The 19,800-nt window shown below is 39.9% G+C and overlaps 3 protein-coding genes across 3 annotated transcripts; all 3 read right to left on the reverse strand.

Annotated features, from left to right (window-relative positions):
- Positions 1–1,565: 1,565 nt before the first annotated feature.
- Positions 1,566–6,006, reverse strand: LOC119742805 (tripartite motif-containing protein 45-like). The gene is made up of 2 exons (XM_038218982.1): positions 4,564–6,006; positions 1,566–1,823 (listed from the first exon to the last, which is right to left on the reverse strand). Exons 1-2 carry the CDS (start codon positions 6,004–6,006, stop codon positions 1,566–1,568), a joined length of 1,701 nt encoding a protein of 566 aa, XP_038074910.1.
- Positions 6,007–12,329: 6,323 nt separating this feature from the next.
- LOC119742548 lies at positions 12,330–14,227 on the reverse strand. Its single transcript, XM_038218566.1, has one exon. It carries the CDS (start codon positions 14,195–14,197, stop codon positions 12,338–12,340), a length of 1,860 nt encoding a protein of 619 aa, XP_038074494.1. The 5' UTR covers positions 14,198–14,227; the 3' UTR covers positions 12,330–12,337.
- A 2,541-nt stretch (positions 14,228–16,768) lies between these two features.
- Positions 16,769–19,571, reverse strand: LOC119742806 (E3 ubiquitin-protein ligase TRIM33-like). Its single transcript, XM_038218983.1, has 3 exons — positions 18,954–19,571; positions 18,117–18,806; positions 16,769–16,777 (listed from the first exon to the last, which is right to left on the reverse strand). The coding sequence occupies exons 1-3, from the start codon at positions 19,569–19,571 to the stop codon at positions 16,769–16,771; spliced, it is 1,317 nt and encodes a 438-aa protein (XP_038074911.1).
- Positions 19,572–19,800: the final 229 nt, after the last annotated feature.

Consider the following 19,800-nt stretch of genomic DNA (forward strand, 5'->3'; position numbering starts at 1 on the left):
AGTAATGCATGGCTGCAACATAAACAATGCAGGGTCCAAAATGAACGGACACTTTTAGCCATTCAGCCTCAATCTTCCAAAATCCTCCTAAACTGCCATGAGGATTTTGGAGGATTGAGGCGAGTTAGAGTTAAATTTCATTATCAGAATAGCAATGATTGAATTGGACTTATTGTGGATTACTGTTAATCCCCAGATCAAGGGGATTATCCACCGAGGCAGCGGACGTTGATCATCCCCACCAGTAAGCCGCTAGCCATGCCCAGCGACATGCAGCAGATCCTCTTCGCCACGGAAGGCATCAAGTACATCCGGGAGGTGAGTTCATAGGTCGCCGAGGTGACCATTCATCTTACAAAAACCCTTCAAGGGTGCGTTTGGGCGTGTTACTCTTGCTACTCCTGAGTGCAGGAAAATGCTGCGTGCGTATCACTCTCGGTGCAGGAGTATACTCCCGGTATGACGGAGAGCATACCCTTGCTAACCCGCGGGTCGTACTCCTGCCGTTTGTGCGCTCAGGAGTATACCCGTGTTAACACGAGTAACATGCTCAAACACACCCCAAAAGTTTTATCAAGAACCGTTGGTATACTATTGGATGATTTCCTAAGTATGTCACGTTATCGTTGACCACGCGTACGTTGTGGGGAAGTTTTTTTGTTTGTTGGGAAACTTACGACCAAGTCGTTGGAAAAAACCTGACTTTTCTGAAATACATTTTGTTTGCAATCAGTTGCACATCCGTGAATGGGTGTAAGCCGGTTAGTCTGGTTCCCTGACCTGACAATGCCCCGCCATCTATAAATTGCTCCATTTCATCTGAAGTAGGGTCAGGGAACCAGGCTACAAGAGCAGCATGTTTTTTCTTGGTTTTTCCCAGCATCTATGAACATAAAACTTTTAATAGGTTAGTGTGACAATATTTGCTATGAAATATACTAACCCCCAAATCTATCAATTTCTGAAAATTGCAGAAAAAACAATTAGTTTATATAACCTTAACTTCCTATTGTAAGGTAGGAATGCTCCGAGTTTGTTGTCATTTTAAAGCTCATGATGTACCGTAGTGGTAACGTTGGTGAATACCCGGAAACGGACCAACTGATTTAATGACCAAAACCTTCTTCAAAGGTACCTAATACCCTGTGAAATTATTCCACTTGAAATGGTATTGTTTGGAAGAAAACAATCATTGAATGTGGTTATGCCCCATCGGTGAAGCCGAAGGGGCATACTGTTTCCGCCTTGTCCGTCCGTGTGCCAGCGTTAAGGGGAAGGTTTTTATTGTTAAGGAAATAAAAACCTAGTTATGGGGACTTTCTGCTGTCCCCATAGTGTCTTTGGCCCCATAATACCATGGGACAACACGTGTGTGTTCTCCCCACTGTTACGGAACAAGAACAAACGTGTGGGCGTACACTACATACATCCGAGGACTGACAGACAAAGGGAGGACAACAGATTCTTTGTTGACTTCAACGTTCATCATTTATGTGCTTAGGCTTTGGGAGAGTGTTACATTACAGGGACAAAGGAAAACACGAAGTTTGTAATTGTTAGGGAAATTAGGACTGAGTTATGGGGACTTTCTGCTGTCCCCATAGCGTCTTTGGTCCCCATAATATTGTGACGGCATGCCCGGGATCTCCCCCGGCCAAAGCGAAGTTGATAGGGACCAAGTCTGACTCATATTGGAGTGCAGCTGATCTTCCCAAGCCCAAACTTTCCCAAGACGAGAGACCACTCAGAGCGACGTCAAGGCTTAGGGAGCAGGTCTGTTTTGGAGGAAATTTACCGCCGATTATGATGATTGTGATTACTGTCTGTTAATTGTACAATAAACCTGCAAGAAATACACCTTGACAACAGGATTGTCAGCACAACAATTACGACTGTAATTTATTATACAATAATCAAGAACTATACAGTTATAACTGGGATCTAATTGGGCTGATCTATTACCAGGGTCACTTAATTATAGTTGGGAGACAACCCGACCACTTCTCATATAAGCAGCAATGTGCACAGCATCAACAATGTACAATAATGTAAACAAAACACACCAATGTAAGTAATACACACCAATGTAAGCAAGTGCACGCCAATGTAAACAACACGCGCCAATGTAAGTAATGTACAGCAATGTAAACAATACATCTACGCCAAAATAAACAATACATGCCAATGTAAATAATACACGCCAATGTAAGTAATACACACCAATGTAAACAATGCACGCCAATGTAAACAACACAGGCCAATGTAAGTAATGTACAGCAATGTACACCAATGTAGACAATGCGCGCCAAATATACAGCAATGTAAACAATACATTTACGCCAATGTAGACTATGCGCACCAATGTAAGTAATGTACAACAATGTAAACAATACATCTACGCCAATGTAGACAATGCGCGCCAATGTAAGTAATGTACAGCAATGTAAACAATACATAAACGCCATGTAGACAATGCGCGCCAATGTAAGTAATGTACAGCAATGTAAACAATGCATCTACGCCAATGTAAACAACGCGCACCAATGTAAGTAATGTACAGCAATGTAAACAATACATCTACGCCAGTGTAGACAATGCACGCCAATGTAAGTAATGTACAGCAATGTAAACAATACATCTACGCCAAAATAAACAATACATGCCAATGTAAATAATACATGCCAATGTAAGTAATGTACGTAAATGTAAACAATACACGCCAATGTAAGAATGTACACCACGCCAGCATATAACCCATTCAGCCTTGTACCTGATTACGCTTTTTCCATGCAAGCTAGTGTCAGCATCGCACAGTACGTTCACTTGTATGGCTGCGCGCATCAGCATTATATACACAGCGTAACTTAAGCAAAGTCACGGCCTGAACACAGCTTAATGAAGCTTAACGAGTTAAGAACTCATGAATCAAAGGCAAAGGTCATTATGGTTAAAACAATAGCAATAGTTTTCCCCAGCATAGCACAAACAAGACTTGTCATATCAACTTAAAACTTGGTATTTTATTTAAGCTGGGGATCTTCTCATAAACCTGTCACTTTTTGGACCCCTTAGGCCAAAGATTAGGATTTTTATGATTATTAAAGACAGGAATATTTTTTTTCAACATACACATGTAACTCAGGAAAAACTTGGCATATCAAGTTGAGACTAAGTGCATTTGTGATCACAGCTACGTGGGTAGTTCTTAGGATTGCCAGTCGCTTTCGGACCCCATAGGCCAAATGTCAAAGTTCTAATTATTAAAAAGAAATGCATTCTGGATGTGCTCTGGATGTTTAAGCACAATACATGGCGCTAGTGAGTGCCGTGCTAGTAAATATTGGGGGCCTTGTCAGACAAAACACAACGGCGACTTGGTTTCAAGTTTAATGGTATGGGCTTAAACAGCCTGGTATTAAATATGTTGCTTTTCCATAAATTAAGTTGCTCGTTTTCATGGAGCTTCATGATCATTGAATAAGGACTCTTTTTATTGGGAAACTTTGCTGGGTTTTTTTGGAGGGGAAGGGTGTTGATAAAGTAATAACAAACCACTGAGCAGTGGAACTTTAGTCAATTGTGCTTTCAAGGCTTGATCATTTTATGGATTTCAAAAATTTAGAAATCAAACTTGGGTATGTCAATATAAGCAGCATGTTAATCACAGAACTGTGTTCGTGTATGAAATTAAACATTATGGAACATGTTTGCACATGTACAAACAAAGCATAAAGTTTTTAAAACGTGAAATGCGGGAAGCCCCATGTTCTGTAGACCTCTATTTTTTGTTCATTCCCAGCCTTTTAGTTTGATCGCTTCAATTTCCAATTTAATATAGGTTGATGTCTTTAAACTAAGTTGTACATGTACATCCACAACACTTTTGTAACTAATTTAAATGCAGGTGTGTATATGATATCGATCAAGTTACTCTCCTGTATTATTGTTTCAACGTAATTGCCACCTGTAGTGCAATGGAAAATCTTAAATGGGGAAATAATGTAATTGTCGCCTGCATCATCACAACACAGCCCACAAGCAGAAGTGCATTTTCGTTGAAACAGTTTGTTGCCATGTTGTCTTGATTTTTTTTTGGATTCCTTGCTTATTTTGATCGTTTGAATTTGCTATTCCTGTTGGTTGATGTCTCTAAACCAAGTGATACATACCCATGTACGTGGTCAACCCTGCACATGCTAATTTATGTGCAGGTGTGTATGTGATAACACTATGATCCTCAGATTGCCATGAGCCAATGTACTCGCCATCTGCACTGAAATGGAGAAGTTTTCTTCTAAATCTATGTCCTTCTTTGTGTGAGGCAAGATAGTAAATATCACCTGCATCATCACAACACAGCCCGCCAGGATACCAACCACTTTGAGTAAACAGTTTGTTGCCATGTAAGTCAACAGCCATCAGCAAGCCCTCATTGCTGTTGGTGTAAATAAGTTGCTTGTTGCTGAAGATCAAATGTGCATCAATCTTTGGAGCAGGCAGTGTTCTGACGAGGGAACCATCTGGGTTGTGTAGAGATATCTGTTCCTTGTCCTTGTAACCCACTGCTATCAGATTGCTGCCGTCCACTGCCAGGCACATTGGCGTGCTGTCCATGCCGGCCTCTTTACCCGGTAGGAACTGATGAAGGAGCTGGTATTCCTTGTTGAAGATCTTGACTGCAGGATTGTCTAGGATCAGAAGTTGATCATCCTTGTTGATGGCTAGAGCTGTTGCTTTCTGTATGTCATTAGGGTCATGGGGTTCGTTTGGTTTATCAGGGTCAGGTTTGTAGGTCTTCGTAGAAATCTCCTTCCCCTCTGGATCCAATGTAAGCAGCTTATCACTGCATGTCACAACCATTTCACATGTGGAGTACGCTGCAATATGGGTTGTGCCGTACACACTTCCAAAGGCCTCATCTCTCTCCCATTTCTCCTCCAAGAGCAGAGTCCCAAGCTGACCGTCCTCTTTACTCTCCCTTAAACCAAGGAATGACTTCCCATGCCTGATATCCAAACTCTTATGCACTCTAACCTGCTCATTCAATTCCCACAGCATTTTCTTCTTGGACTTCAGGATCTCATAGCACGTTTCTGTAGTCATAACTTTATTAACTTCACCCAGAATCTGCTCAGACATTTCTGCGTATGCAAATTCTGTATCTTGTTTAGTGGCAATGTCCCTGGCCTCCATTTTGAGTTGTTTTTCTTTTTCTCTGATTTTGACAATTTCCTTTTCCGCTTTCTGTGAAATTTGAGAGTACGTTTTTGCCAGCATCTTGTCAAGTCGGTAGCGTGAATGACCTGAACAGGGCTTGACAGAAGCAAATTTTTTAATGCACTCTTCTGTTTTAGATACGGATTCATTTACTTCTTGTTTACATTTATTGAATGCCTCGTCGATACCTTCATAAGAATGCATGGATTCTTTGTGATCAATGTTTGTGCATTCATTGCATATGAGGACTTCACATGTGTTACAATACAGAGAGAGGTCTTGATCTGGATGCTTGAAACACTTGGGAACTTTCTTGAGTTCAGTTTCCTCTGTTCTTTCATGAGACTCAACAGGTAGCTCTGTCAAAGCCACAATCTTGTGACTCTTCAGTGGTGCCAATCGATTGTGTGCCCTCTGGCATTCTTGACAGAGATAATGCTTGCAATCCATGCATCTAGAAATGGCTTCATTTTCCTCATCGCATGCATGGCACATGACTTTTAACCCCTGACCTTCAGTCTGTTCCTGTTGATTGACCTCCTTTGATCCTCCAGGTAGCATATCCACGCCAGCTTCAGTCAGGGCAGTTTCCTTTCGACACAACGGACAGACAATATTCTTGTTGTCCTTATTTTGTGTCAGTCTGAGTTCTTGGAGACATTTCAGGCAGAAGCTGTGTGAGCAGTCTAGCATCCTAGGATCCTTGTACTCAGTGTAACAGATAGGACATTCTTGAAGTTCCTTCTGAGTCTCATCCAAGACTTGATCGGCCACACCCCCCTCTGCCATCTCAAGTGCTCAGTTGTACTCTATAAGAATGACAACAAATCTTTAAATGTATGTTAACTTGGCCTAGAGTGGCTGATGTCCAGTGACGTACTCCAGTTTTAAATATGTATGCAAGAACTATTTTATGCTGATGAAATCAATATCATGTGTACTGCACATACAAACACGTAACAGTACTGGTAAAGATAACGAATCAAAGGAGAGTTTGTTAATGTTTTCATGGATACAGAGCCCATTTCCATGCGGATTCCATGGTGCTGTTTTTTATTTTCTTTACTGCATACTGTATTACTATACCTCATACATATTCATGACCGTAAGCTGAATTCTCACTGGTCCATGCAACAGCACGTGCCAGGTGCTATTTGTGCTGTTTACCAAATGTGCGCACGAGTATTCACGCACAGGCTAAATATGCACAGAAGGCTGGGATACGCTGATGAATTCACGCTCTGATTGGATAGATTTTGTATGACCTGTGACCTGCAAGTCTTCAGGGCCACAACCCTGCAAGGAATATAAACGGCCGTTAAGACTGAGTCATCTCTCTTTTATTTTCATTCATGAATGTTTTTTTCATTGAAAAGCGTAATTATGTAGGACAATTTGTAAAACGTATCTGGTTTGTAAATTTTCCATTCTCGTCACTTGCTCAGGCTCCGTTTTGAATTTACGATGGGTCAAATTGCATATAATGTGATGCTCAATATTTGTCCTCATGGCCCACAATGAAAAATAAATCACATCCAGTATAGGATGTGTGCATTTCTATGGGAAAGTTTTCGGATAGCATTTGCGCGCAGTTTATTGGCTAACTGTATAGTCTTAAATAGCCCCATAAATGTGGCCTATTTACTGGACTGCCTCCGTAAACATAGACCACACATCCACATGTACAAAAATCGTGTTTTCACAATTTTCACATTTAGGCTTAGTTTGTAGCATTCTTTTGCTTTAGAAGCATACTCACCCTCTTTATAGGCTAGTCAGAAAGTGCTGCCTTTTTCAGATGTCTAATTTTTGTGAAATTTCATGTTGAAATTTTGATACGCAAACGTGTAAAAATGAATCTGGAAATTTCACGAAAAATATACATCTGAAAAAGGCAGCACTTTCTGATTAGCCTATAAAGAGGGTGAGTATGCTTCTAAAGCAAAAAAACCCTACATACTAAGCCTAAATGTGAAAATCAAAATTTGGCAAAGTCGACACGATTTTTGTACATGTGGATGTTGGCCTATGTTTACGGAGGCAGTCCAGTAAATAGGCCACATTTATGGGGCTAAGTCTTAAACAGCTTCATGCCAGATGCTTTTAAGATAAGTTACCCAGAATGCTATCCCCACTTCCTTCACAAGATTCAGTGAAGCTCATCAGCGTATCCCAGCGCCCTGTTTGCAGGACGGGGGGTACGAGCGAACCTATAGCTACACATGAAAAGATGGTTGCACACGTAAATGATAATTAGTGTTTTCCGGAGCTCAATGATGCCGAATTGGAGAATATATTGTGAACAATAAAGATGCCTTCTGTATTAAAAAAACAGAAAAGTTTTCCACGAACAATAGTATTTACAACCGTAGTTACTGTATTGCAAACGAACTGAACGTTTCGGATGTTGAGTGTTATTTTTCTGGTGAGCTAGACAAGTTTTTGTTGATGATTTTTTTGCCCGCGAGGTGCACTGCAGGAAAATTTGGCAACTGAATATGTATGAGGTATAGTAAAACAAATATAACATGGTTTATTTTGGGTGGACAGTCGATATTAGCTCCCCTCGGTATTGGAAGTTGACAAACTAGTTCCCGAGGCAAAACTTCCAATACCTAGGGGAACGAATATCGACTGTCCACCCTCAAACCATGTTATATTTGTATGACATCATCCACTTACCTGTACAACGTATTGTAGTTGTTTTCTAGGTACAGTTGGAAAGTCTTTTCCTGTATGCACTCTAGCTGTCAGCAGATTATCAGCCACACCCTATTTGCACAGCACTACTGTACGTTTCTGCACACGTACTATGTACATGTACTAACATGCACCATCACTTCCTAGCAAAGCTTCCGTTGTGACGTCACAGTTGAACTGCTTTCCTCATGAACATATTTCTCATGTTGGGAATTCCCGGATTTGTATGAAAAGCTTTTCATAGGACTCGTACCTCTGACCTCAAGCATACAAACATGTATGGTACTTGTATGTTGTTGTCAGTTGTGTACGCACATGTATATGCCCATTCTTGTTCACTGTACCCGGCTGCTCTTGTGCATGGTGTATGGGTCTGTGTATTACAGTTTAAAAAAAAAATTGGAAACAATTAAGACTTTATGATATGGTAACATTTCTAGCAATTGTTCATGAATAAGGCCCACCTCATATTTAATGTTTCAAGAAATAGGCCTATAAAAACATTGAAAGGTCCAGGAAATGATTTTACTCTGGAGCATATTTGAGGAAATTATCCATTCTTCTTCAATGTATAAAACCTATGAGATATCTTTTTTTTTGCAATCTATTTTGCACAGTGCACTTTTTGAATCATTTAAAATGTTTCATGCTTTTTCTGACAACAGAGGGCTGCCAACTTAGAGTAATTCGAGCTGAGAGTGAGAATTTGGCGATGGAGCTTCATCAGAACTAATGCAAGCGCGAAGTGCGAAGCCCTAACAACGTGGGTATGGGGCCCGCTTAAGGGCCCCTAATAAACATTCGATTGTAGACGATCTGTGGTGCGATCTGAGGCAATTTCCGACCACTTTAACCAATTTATTTTAGCAAAAGATCATCATTTAAACATCGTTTTCCAGGTTTTTTGTTTAAGCGTGAGAAATCCTGCGGGTGCGTGAGAGAGTGTGAATAACCTGAAATGCGGGAGTCTCACCGTTATGCGTGAGAGTTGGCAGGCTTGGGCACAGTTATTGTGATGTCACTTTAGACCCTCAACCTTCAGATTGGAGTTTTTCTTCAAATTGTAAACCCAAAATTCTGCTTATTGAACACATTTGTGCTGATTACAATGTAAAGCTTTCTAAAAGTCTTGCTGTCATGTACTGAAATAACAAATGAATCACTGAAAGCAGAATAGTAACCCCATCCAACCCCCATACTTCTGGTGACTGTTTATGCTGTCGCAGATGTGACACAGAAGTTTCTGTCTTGAATGAGGTACATCAAAGTTTTGCTCATGAAATTGGCCGGAGCATAAAAACCAAAAAGTCGCCAAACTGCACTAAAAATGGCAGTATAAGGATAAGAAAGTAAAGTTAAATGGGACACCAAAACAATGATTGCATTAAAGCAAATTCCATTTTATGCCATTCAAATGTAATAGAAAACTGTACATCTATCAAAACCCCTTCAACGTCAAATACAGTTCATATTAAATAGTCATTTCACCGTTTAGTGTAATATCCCTCCTCCACAATTAAAATTCACTTGCATTCATCATCCAGTGGTCAAAACCCATTTAGTAACAACAAAAAATTTGTTCTTTAAAAAAATGGAGAAAAATTCGCCCTACAGACTTATGCTATAGATCTTTATCATTCTGCCACCATTTTAGTCATGTTCCCTGTGTCGAATAACAGTACTGAATGACAATGTTTTTTTATGCAAAAAGGAGCCAGACTATTTTCCCTTCCAGCCTCGCTTTGGTTATGTTCATTTGAATGGGGAAAAATCACGATGGCGGCAACATGATAATGGTCAATATGACCAGAATAAAACATATTACCGAGGTGGAAGCATGTTTCTTCACAGGTACATGTACATGTAGTAATACGTGCATTCAGTACTCCAGACTTTCAACCAAGTTGGTTTTCTTTGAATAGTTAAATTTTACAACATATCTCTGTGAAAACACTTTAAAATGTATCGCTATTATTCAAAACATAATGTTGATGATGAAAAATGTGGCAACATTGCTTCACCAAGGTTTACCATGCCCACTTGGGGTCAACATGCAAATTGAGGTCAAAGTAATACAAATTAGTACATCTCTTTTACCGTTGATCGTTAGAATTCGTAAAATATGAATATTCAAAATCTGACTGTACATGTATAATGAACCCTTCTGAAAAATACGTCACTATTGAAGGCGCACTGATCCTTTGTAAGATTCACAGCAACGTTACACGATGATAAAGCCTGATCATGCTTGTTGATAAATCCGTCAAGTTTTCACTTTAGGATTCCATCCAGCTAGTGGGTGCCAAGACTCTACCCAGCTCTTCACACGGCACCCCGCTAGTGTAAAAGCTCATGAACCAGATTTAGTCAAGAAACAGTTTAGACACCAAAAACCAATCAGTATCACAACTTTAAATTAGTGAAAAGTTCACACTTTCCAACCTTTCTTCTGGAAATAAGGTGTAGGCCTTCACCTTTAATTTTCATTGGTTTTTTTTTTTAACAGTTTGTGTATTTAAGCGTGTTTTTGAACCCCATTAAGTTGAAATGCATTAGAAAGTGTGTATCAAAGCCAGAAGAGATCAAATTGTCCACACATTTTTCCATGATCAAATTGTCCACACATTTTTCTGAGGCCCAGTGCAGTTTAAAGAGGCATTCTAGTTTCTGGACCCCATTTGTGGTGCTTGGCCTGGGTAACCATAAGTGGTGGTTGAAACTCTAGATGAAGTGGTATTTTTTTTTCAATGGCAATCATTGGCAATGAAAGGTTTGTTTTTACTGGTGAAAAACAATGTTACGCTGTCATTGAAATGCAGGTTCAAAAGATAATAAACTACAGCAAGAAGGATAGAAATAGTCGAACTGTTGGGATAAATAAATGGAGAATCATCATTTATTCTGAGGCTACAAATGCCAAATTGAATGCCTGATCAATTACCCAAGACCAAACTACTAAAATGAAAGGTTCCTGATGATGCATGTGCTTATAATACAAAGCAGTATAAAACTTAAGATAAAAGGGGCATTTAATTTAAAATGTTGGGCAAAACCAAGACACAAAGAGGGCTTGGTTGGGAAGTTAAAGTAAGTGTTTCCGAATCTCCAATAAGAATGAAGCTGATCTACATTGTAGTCTCAAAAGAAATGTAATCGTATAGAACATTCCAAGGTATAACAGTACATTCTTATGGAGCTGGCCCTCGACAATTTGCGTTTATTTTGGAAACGTTTAGCAAATCTTTTTCAGCCCAATTGAAACGTTTAAACCTTTAGCCACGTCACACAGACTGCATCCCACCTGCACACTTGATCTGATACACCGTGCCCTCTGAAGACGTGTGTACAATAGGGAACAAAAGATTGTATACGTCTCCACAGGGCAATTTCTATAGATGAATACGTCTCCACAAGGCAATTTCTATAGATGAATACGTCTCCACAAGGTTTTCACGAAATAGATATATAGATTTTTTCTCAAAAACTAGGAATTTCCAGCTATATTGATCAGTCGCAAATGGAAGAGTTTTAGAAAAGGGATTTTAAGTCCAAAATTCAGCCAATGAAATTAATTCTGGTTAAAATAAGAGCATTTTTAAACTACTCTTTCAAACTCGAAAACTTTAGTACATGAGAACAAAGGAATGTCTCCACAAGGATACAAATTCCAGTATGCATGTTTGCACTCGAGCATGTTAGCATATACAAGAATATATACATCAAATAATTATAGTGCACAGCAAACGAAGGGCAGCATCGACACTGATCTACAAAGCAGATTATTCATAATGGACTGTCTCTTGCTTTGTAAATAAAATGGTTTGAAGGTGTCCTTTAGTATTATTTACATGTGTGTGTGATTGAAATGCATGTACAAGGGCAGCTTGGTACATAAACATGCACAATACAATGCAGGCTTCATTTAAACATTTTGAAAAGTTAAGAATTTAAGAACTGTTATCGTTTAAATGTTTAGACGGCACCCTTTAACCACACACAAGGGCAACAGCACGTGCGCCTCTTGATCATGTTCTACCGGTACGTCCTCTACTCATATGTTAATAACACAAAACAGTGTACATATTTGAGAAAAGTGCGTAGATACTATTGTACAATGACCCAAGTTACAAAGAAGGCTTGGTTGGGAAGTTTCACTTGCTGAGTAGTGTTTCTGACTGTCCGGTAAGAATAAAGCTTGTTCAAAGTGTTTTAAGTCTGTCTTGTTTGTGAAGTTGCAGTCAGAAAGTTTCTGTACATTTCAATGGCCTATGGATGCATGGAGCATCAGTAATGTACATGTGTGTGTTTATGTAGATAATGTGTTGATATAAGTATATATGAAATAAATTAATGCATCCCCCACCCCCCCCCCCCTAGTATTTTGATAATTTGAATTTGCAATTCATGTTGGTTGATGTCTCTAAACCAAGTGATATCTTCTCATGTCATATCCTGTACATGATAATTTATGAGCAAGTGTGTATGTGATATCACAATGATCCCCAAAGTTCCATGAGAAAATGAACTTGCCATCTGCACTAAAATGGCAAATGTTTTTGTATACATGATTCCTCTCTTTAATTGAGGCAAGAAGGTAAATATCACCTGCATCATCACAACACAGCCCACTAGGATCCCTAAAACTTTGGTTAAACAGTTTGTTGCCATGTAAGTCAACAGCCATCAGCAAACCCTCTTTGTAGTTAGTGTATATGAGTCCCTTGTTGCTGAACTTCAAATATGTATCGACCTTTGGAGCAGGCAGTGTTCTGACGAGGGGACCATCTGGGTTGTGTAGAGATATCTGTTCCTTGTCCTTGTAACCCACTGCTATCAGATTGTTGCTGTCCACTGCCAGGCACGTCGGCGTGCCGTCCACGCCGGCCTCTTTACCAGGTAGGAACTGATGAAGGAGCTGGTATTCCTTGTTGAAGATCTTGACTGCAGGATTGTCTAGGATCAGAAGTTGATCATCCTTGTTGATGGCTAGAGCTGTTGGATTCTGTATGTCATTAGGGTCATGGGGTTCGTTCGGTTTGTCAGGTTTGTAGGTCTTTGTAGAAATCACATTCCCTGTTGTATCCAATGTTAGCAGTTTATCACTGCATACCACAGCAATTTCACTTGTGGAGTATGCTGCTGTATGTAGATAGTCTCTACCGTGCACATGTTCTGAAAAGGTCTTGTCTCTCTCCCATTTCTCCTCCAAGAGCAGAGTCCCAAGCTGACCATCCTCTTTACTCTCCTCAAAGCCAAGGAATGACTTCCCATGATTGATATCCAAACTCTTATGCACTCTAACCTGCTCATTCAAATCCCACAGCATTTTCTTCTTGGACTCCAGGATCTCATAGCACGTTGCTGTAGTCATCACTTCATTCACTTTACTCAGAGTCTGCTGTGGTATTGCTGCACATGCAAAGTCTTTATCTCGTTTCATTGCAATGTCCCTGGCTTGTTTTTTTAGTTGTTTTTCTTTCTTTCTGATTTTGGCAATTTCTTTTTCTGCTTTCTGTGAAATTTGGTTGTATGTTTTTGCCAGCATCTTGTCAAGTCTGTATCGTGAATGCTTTATTGAAACGGGGTTGGCAGCAATGAATGCTTTAATGTACTCTTCTGTTTTAGATACAGATTCATGTACTTCTTGTTTGCATTTATTGAATGCCTCATCAACACTGATGTGAGAATGCATGGATTCTTTGTGGTCAAAGTTTGTGCATTCATTGCATATGAGGACCTCACATGAGTCACAATAAAGACAGAGATCTTCATCTGGATGCTCGCGACACTTGGGAACTTTCTTGAGTTCAGTGTCTCCAGTTATTTCTTGGGACTCGACTGGTAGCTCTGTCAAAGCCACAATCTTGTGACTCTTCAGTGCTGCAAATCGATTATGTGCCTTCTGGCATTCTTGACAAAGATAATGCTTGCAATCCACGCATCGAGAAATGGCTTCGTTCTCCGCCTCATCGCATACCTGACACATGACTTTTAACCCCTGACCTTCAGTCTGCTCCTGTTGATTGACATCCTTTGATCCTCCAGGTAGCATGTCCACGCCAGCTTCAGTCAGGGCAGTTTCCTTTCGACACAATGGACAGACAATATTCTTGTCATCCTTATTTTGTGTCAGTCTGAGTTCTTGGAGACATTTCAGGCAGAAGCTGTGTGAGCAGTCTAGCATCCTAGGATCCTTGTACTCAGTGTAACAGATAGGACATTCTTGAAGTTCCTTCTGAGTCTCATCCAAGACTTGATCGGTCACACCTCCCTCTGCCATCTTGCTCAGTTGTACTCTACATGAACCATATAAGAGTGGAAACAAAAACGAACTTTCAACTTATGCATACCATAAGATACTGTATAAATATACCTGGACTCATGTTCAGTATACAGCAAAACGCCACTATAGTGAACATTGTTGGATCCACAGAAAGTGTTCATCATAATGATTGTTCAGTATAGTGATTTTGAACTGCTGGTACCCTCTTTTGACCAATAATGAACTGGCATATCTCACATCTTGTCGCCGCACGAGGAGTCGTCACAAAACTTTAGCAATGGGTGGTTTTCCCTTTTATTCTTTGGGCCGGGTTGTTTTCCCTTAAATTATTCCTTGGGGAGATAATAGCCATCTGTCGCTCGTCGACATTGTAACTATGGGTCTTTAAATTGCTCCATTTCAATTTAAATGGCGTCAGGGAACCAGACTGCAAGAACATGATTGTTTTTCTTGGTTTTTCTAGCATCTACAAACCCAAAACATCAAACAAGTCAGTGTAACAATATTTGCTGTAAAATACTAACCCCCAAAATCCATCCATTTTTGAAAATTACAGCAAAGGCAAATGTATATTCCCATAACAATGTCCACCTACCTACAAGTTCAACAGACCTGTTTATGGGTACAGTTTGAAGTCGTTTCCTGCATGCAGTCTGTCAGCAGTATCAGCCACACCCTACTATTACTACAACAGCACGACTGTATGTTGTGTACACGGATTGTCCAATACTGAGTAGTGCCTCACTACCACAGTCAAGAGCCCAGCAACGGCTGTGCACTGTGACGTCACAGTTGAACTGTTTCCTCATGAACACAATGTCTCATATGGGAAATTCCCAGGTTTTTATAAATAGCTTTTTATGAGACACCTCTTGACCTCAAGCCTATTGTTGTTGGTTGTGGCTAGGTGTCCAGTACTTGTACATTGTACTGGGCTGCTCTTGTGCATGTAGGCAGATGGATCGGTGTATTACGATTGATAAAAAGTTGACAAGGATAAATTTAATGGGTTATTCAACCGAGTTGGGAACAATGTGTGACATATGACCATATTATGAGAAGTATGAATGCCTTGCTTGCAGTTGCTCTACATAATATTTGTTGTTGGATGTTTCAGTACTGCAGAAAGTTTTAAATCATTGAATGTGCCAAAATTATGATCAAAAATGTCATTGGGACGTAGCATTTGTCACTGTATGCACCGCTGAAGAACGAAACTGGAAGTCTGTTTTGAATTCTTCACCCCATTTTATTTGCATACCACTGATGCAGGTGAAAGCTTAAGGAAAATACAAACATTGATATTAAATAATACAATCACATAAACATCAAAATACACGATTAAACAATTACATCAATAGGTTTAGAGAGAATATTAGACCAATTGTGAACGGGCAGCACCTTATCGACAATATACTCGGTTGCGGAGGAGTCAACAGTTCATTTTAATGAAATACAATTGATCCAATGAATTATTTAAATAAAGAAACCCACTGATATTAAACTTACAATCGTTCCCCGGGTAAGGAACCATCGGCACACAGTGAGGTATATGGGTTAAACAGTTGTTGGGTGATCAGGGATTTACGGCGGCATTCTGGGGTGCTGTACAAAATAATGTGAATAGCAAATAAATAAACATACCACAATGAAATATAATTCACAGATATAAATTATATAATAAATTGGTATCCCCAAAAATCTGTACTTTCTTTTTCCATGTACCGGGGTGAAGGCCTATAAATTAAGGGCGTTAATGAATCTTAGGTATTTCGGCATGAACTAAAACACACGTATCCATGATTATCCAGCCAGGCGCTAGTAATATAGTATACGGATAAATGCTTACAGGGAATTAAATGTTCAGAAATAAACATGATATTAATTGAAGTAAAAAATAAATGAAAGTAAAAAATACTTACAAGTTTTTGGCTACCCACAAGTGAAGTGAGTTAATCGGGAGTGTGAACGCAACTGATTTGAATTTCCCGCACGCTGGCGCGGCACAAGCAAAAACATTACGTAATGGCATACAAGAGATTCCTAAACAGGGTTGGTAGGGGACTGACTAGATTAGACTTGCAAATTATGTAAATAAGGGCTCTCAATAAGGGAAAAAGTTACTCCAAGGAAAGAAACTTAAATAATGGAATAAATCTAATACATAGCGGCGACGTTAACAACATTTACACCGTGTCAATGTCTAAGCCGGCGAGAAAAAAAGTGTAGAAAGTCTATGGGATTTGGGATAGAAAACATGAAGAAGAAGAAAAAATACAGAAACAAAGGGTTTTGCGGAAAAGCCAATCAGATTTTCCACACATTTTTTCTTGGGTGGCTAGAGAGGCCCAGTGCATGTTATAGGCAGTCTGTTACATGGGCCCATAGCTCTGGTCTGGGTAGCCATCCATAGTGGTTAAAACTCAAGATGAAACAGTAGTCATCTGCAATAACCAGTGTTTTTGGTAATCATTGTCAATGAAAGGTTTGTTTTCAGTGAAGCAAAACAATGTAACACAATCATTGCAATGCAGGCTCAATAAATAAACCACAGCAAGAAGGAGAGAACTAGTCAAACTGTTTGGGTAAATTAATGGAGAACCATCATTTTTATTCTGAGGCTACAAAAGCCTGATCAAGTTGAATGCTTGATCAAATACCCAAGACCAAACTACTAAAACCAAAGGCTCCAGTGCATACATGTGCTCATAATACAAAGCAATATAAGATGGAAGGGGCATTTAATTTAAAACGTTGGGCAAAAGCAAGATACAAAGAGGGCTTGGTTTGGAAGTTAAAGTTAGTGTTTCCAAATCTCCAATAAGAATGAAGCTGATCTACATTGTAGTCTCAAAAGAGATGTAATCGTTTGTATATATAGAACATTCCAAGGTATAGCCTTATACACTCTTATGGAGCTGGCCCTCGATGATTTGCGTTCATTTTGGAAACGTTTAGCTAATCAATTTCAGCCTAATTTAAACGTTTAAACCTTTAGCCATGACACACAGGCTGCATGCCACCTGCACCAGTGTTTGCACTCAAGCATGTTAGTTACAAGAATATACATTAAATAATTATGGTGCACAGCAAACGAAGGGCAGCATCGACACTGATCTACAAAGAAGATCATTCATAATGGACTGTCTTTTGCTTTGTAAATAAAATGTAACTGTACAAGCTCCAAATAAGTTTGCACATATGACTACGGTTGATGTACATGTGTAAGATACTAAATGTAATATAACACATGTAAACTTTCTATGTACATGTGTACAATCCCATATCCTGCTCAAAGTGTTCAAGTCTGTCCTGTTTGTGAAGTTGCAATCAGAAAGTTTCTGTACATTGCACATGTCCATGGATGCATGGAGCATCAATAATTTTCATGGGTGTTTTGTAGATAAAATGTCTTGATACCATTTTTGTATATTTTTTCTTTTTTTATTCCCTGCCTTTTGTTTTGATCGTTTGAACAATTACATGTTGGTTGATATCTCTAAACCAAGTGATACATGCACATGTACACAGCAACCCCACTGTACCAGTTCCTCCGTAATGTACATTTAACTGCTAATTTATGTGCAGGTGTGTATGTGATATCAGAACCACCCCGACAGTCCCATGAAGCAATGTACTTGCCATCTGCACTAAAATGGCAGATTTTATCTGAGGCCGAAAGGTAAATATCACCTGCATCATCACAACACAGCCCACGAGGATCACTACAACTTTGAGTAAACAGTTTGTTGCCATGTAAGTCAACAGCCATCAGCCAACCCTCATTGCTCTTGGTGTAAATAAGTCGCTTGTTGCTGAACTTCAAATATGTACCAATCTTTGGAGCAGGCAGTGTTCTGACGAGGGAACCATCTGGGTTGTGTAGAGATATCTGTTCCTTGTCCTTGTAACCCACTGCTATCAGATTGCTGCTGTCCACTGCCAGGCACGTCGGCATTCCATCCACGCCGGCCTCTTTACCCGGTAGGAACTGATGAAGGAGCTGGTATTCCTTGTTGAAGATCTTGACTGCAGGATTGTCTAGGATCAGAAGTTGATCATCCTTGTTGATGGCTAGAGCTGTTGCTTTCTGTATGTCATTAGGGTCATGGGGTTCGTTTGGTTTATCAGGGTCAGGTTTGTAGGTCTTTGTAGAAATCACCTTCCCTTTTATACCCAATGTTAGCAATTTATCACTCTGTACCACAGCAATTTCACTTGTGGAGTATGCTGCTATATGTCGATAGTCTCTACCTTGCACATATTCTGAAAAGGCCTCATCTGTCTCCCATTTCTCCTCCAAGAGCAGAGTCCCAAACTGACCATCCTCTTTACTCTCCTTAAAGCCAAGGAATGACTTCCCATGCTTGATATCCAAACTCTTATGCACCTCCACCTGCTCATTCAAATCCCGCAGCATTTTCTTTTTGTTCTCCAGGATCTCATAGCACGTTGCTGTAGTCATCACTTTATTCACTTTACCCAGAATCTTCTCAGACGTTACCGCATATGCAAATTGTTTCTCTCGTTTAGTGGCAATGTCCCTGGCCTCCATTTTGAGTTGTTGTTCTTTCTCTCTGATTTTGGCAATTTCCTTTTCTGCTTTCTGTGAAATTTGAGAGTACGTTTTTACCAGCATCTTGTCAAGTCTGTAACGTGAATGACCTGAAGAAGGGGTTGCAGAAATGAATTTTTTTATGCACTCTTCTGTTTTAGCTACGGATTCATGTACTTCTTGTTTACATCTGCTAACCGCCTGGTCGATGCTGACGTGAGAATGTATGGATCCTTTGTGGTCAATGTTTGTGCATTCATTGCATATGAGGACTTCACATGTGTTACAATACAGACAGAGATCTTGATCTGGGTGCTCGCGACACTTGGGAACTTTCTTGAGTTCAGTATCCTCAGTTATTTCTTCGGGCTCAACAGGTAGCTCTGTCAAAGCCACAATCTTGTGACTCTTCAGTGCTGCAAATCGATTATGCGCCTTCTGGCATTCTTGACAGAGATAATGCTTGCAATCCATGCATCGAGAAATAGCTTCGTTCTCCGCCTCATCACATGCCTGACACATGACTTTTAACCCCTGACCTTCAGTCTGTTCCTGTTGATTGACATCCTTTGATCCTCCAGGTAGCATGTCCACGCCAGCTTCTGTCAGGGCAGTTTCCTTTCGACACAACGGACAGACGATATGCTTGTCGTCCTTATTTTGTGTCAGTTTGAGTTCTTGCAGACATTTCAGGCAGAAGCTGTGTGAGCAGTCTAGCTTCCTAGGATCCTTGTACTCAGTGTAACAGATAGGACATTCTTGAAGTTCCTTCTGGGTCTCATCCAAGACTAGATCTGTCACACCTCCCTCTGCCATCTTGCTCAGTTGTACTCTACATGTACCATATAAGAGTGGAAAGAAAAACAAACTTTCAACTTATGCATGTACTATAAGATACTGCATGAATATAGATGGACTAATGTTCAGTATACAGTGGAACACCGTTACAATGAACATTGTTGGATCCACAGAAAGTGTTCATAGTGACGATCGTTCGGTATAGTGATTTTGAACTGCTGGTTCCCTCTTTTGACCAATAGTGAAC

Source organism: Patiria miniata, unplaced genomic scaffold (genome assembly GCF_015706575.1).
Source record: "Patiria miniata isolate m_02_andy unplaced genomic scaffold, ASM1570657v1 HiC_scaffold_6, whole genome shotgun sequence".
In the NCBI taxonomy this organism is placed as follows: Eukaryota; Metazoa; Echinodermata; class Asteroidea; order Valvatida; family Asterinidae; genus Patiria; species Patiria miniata.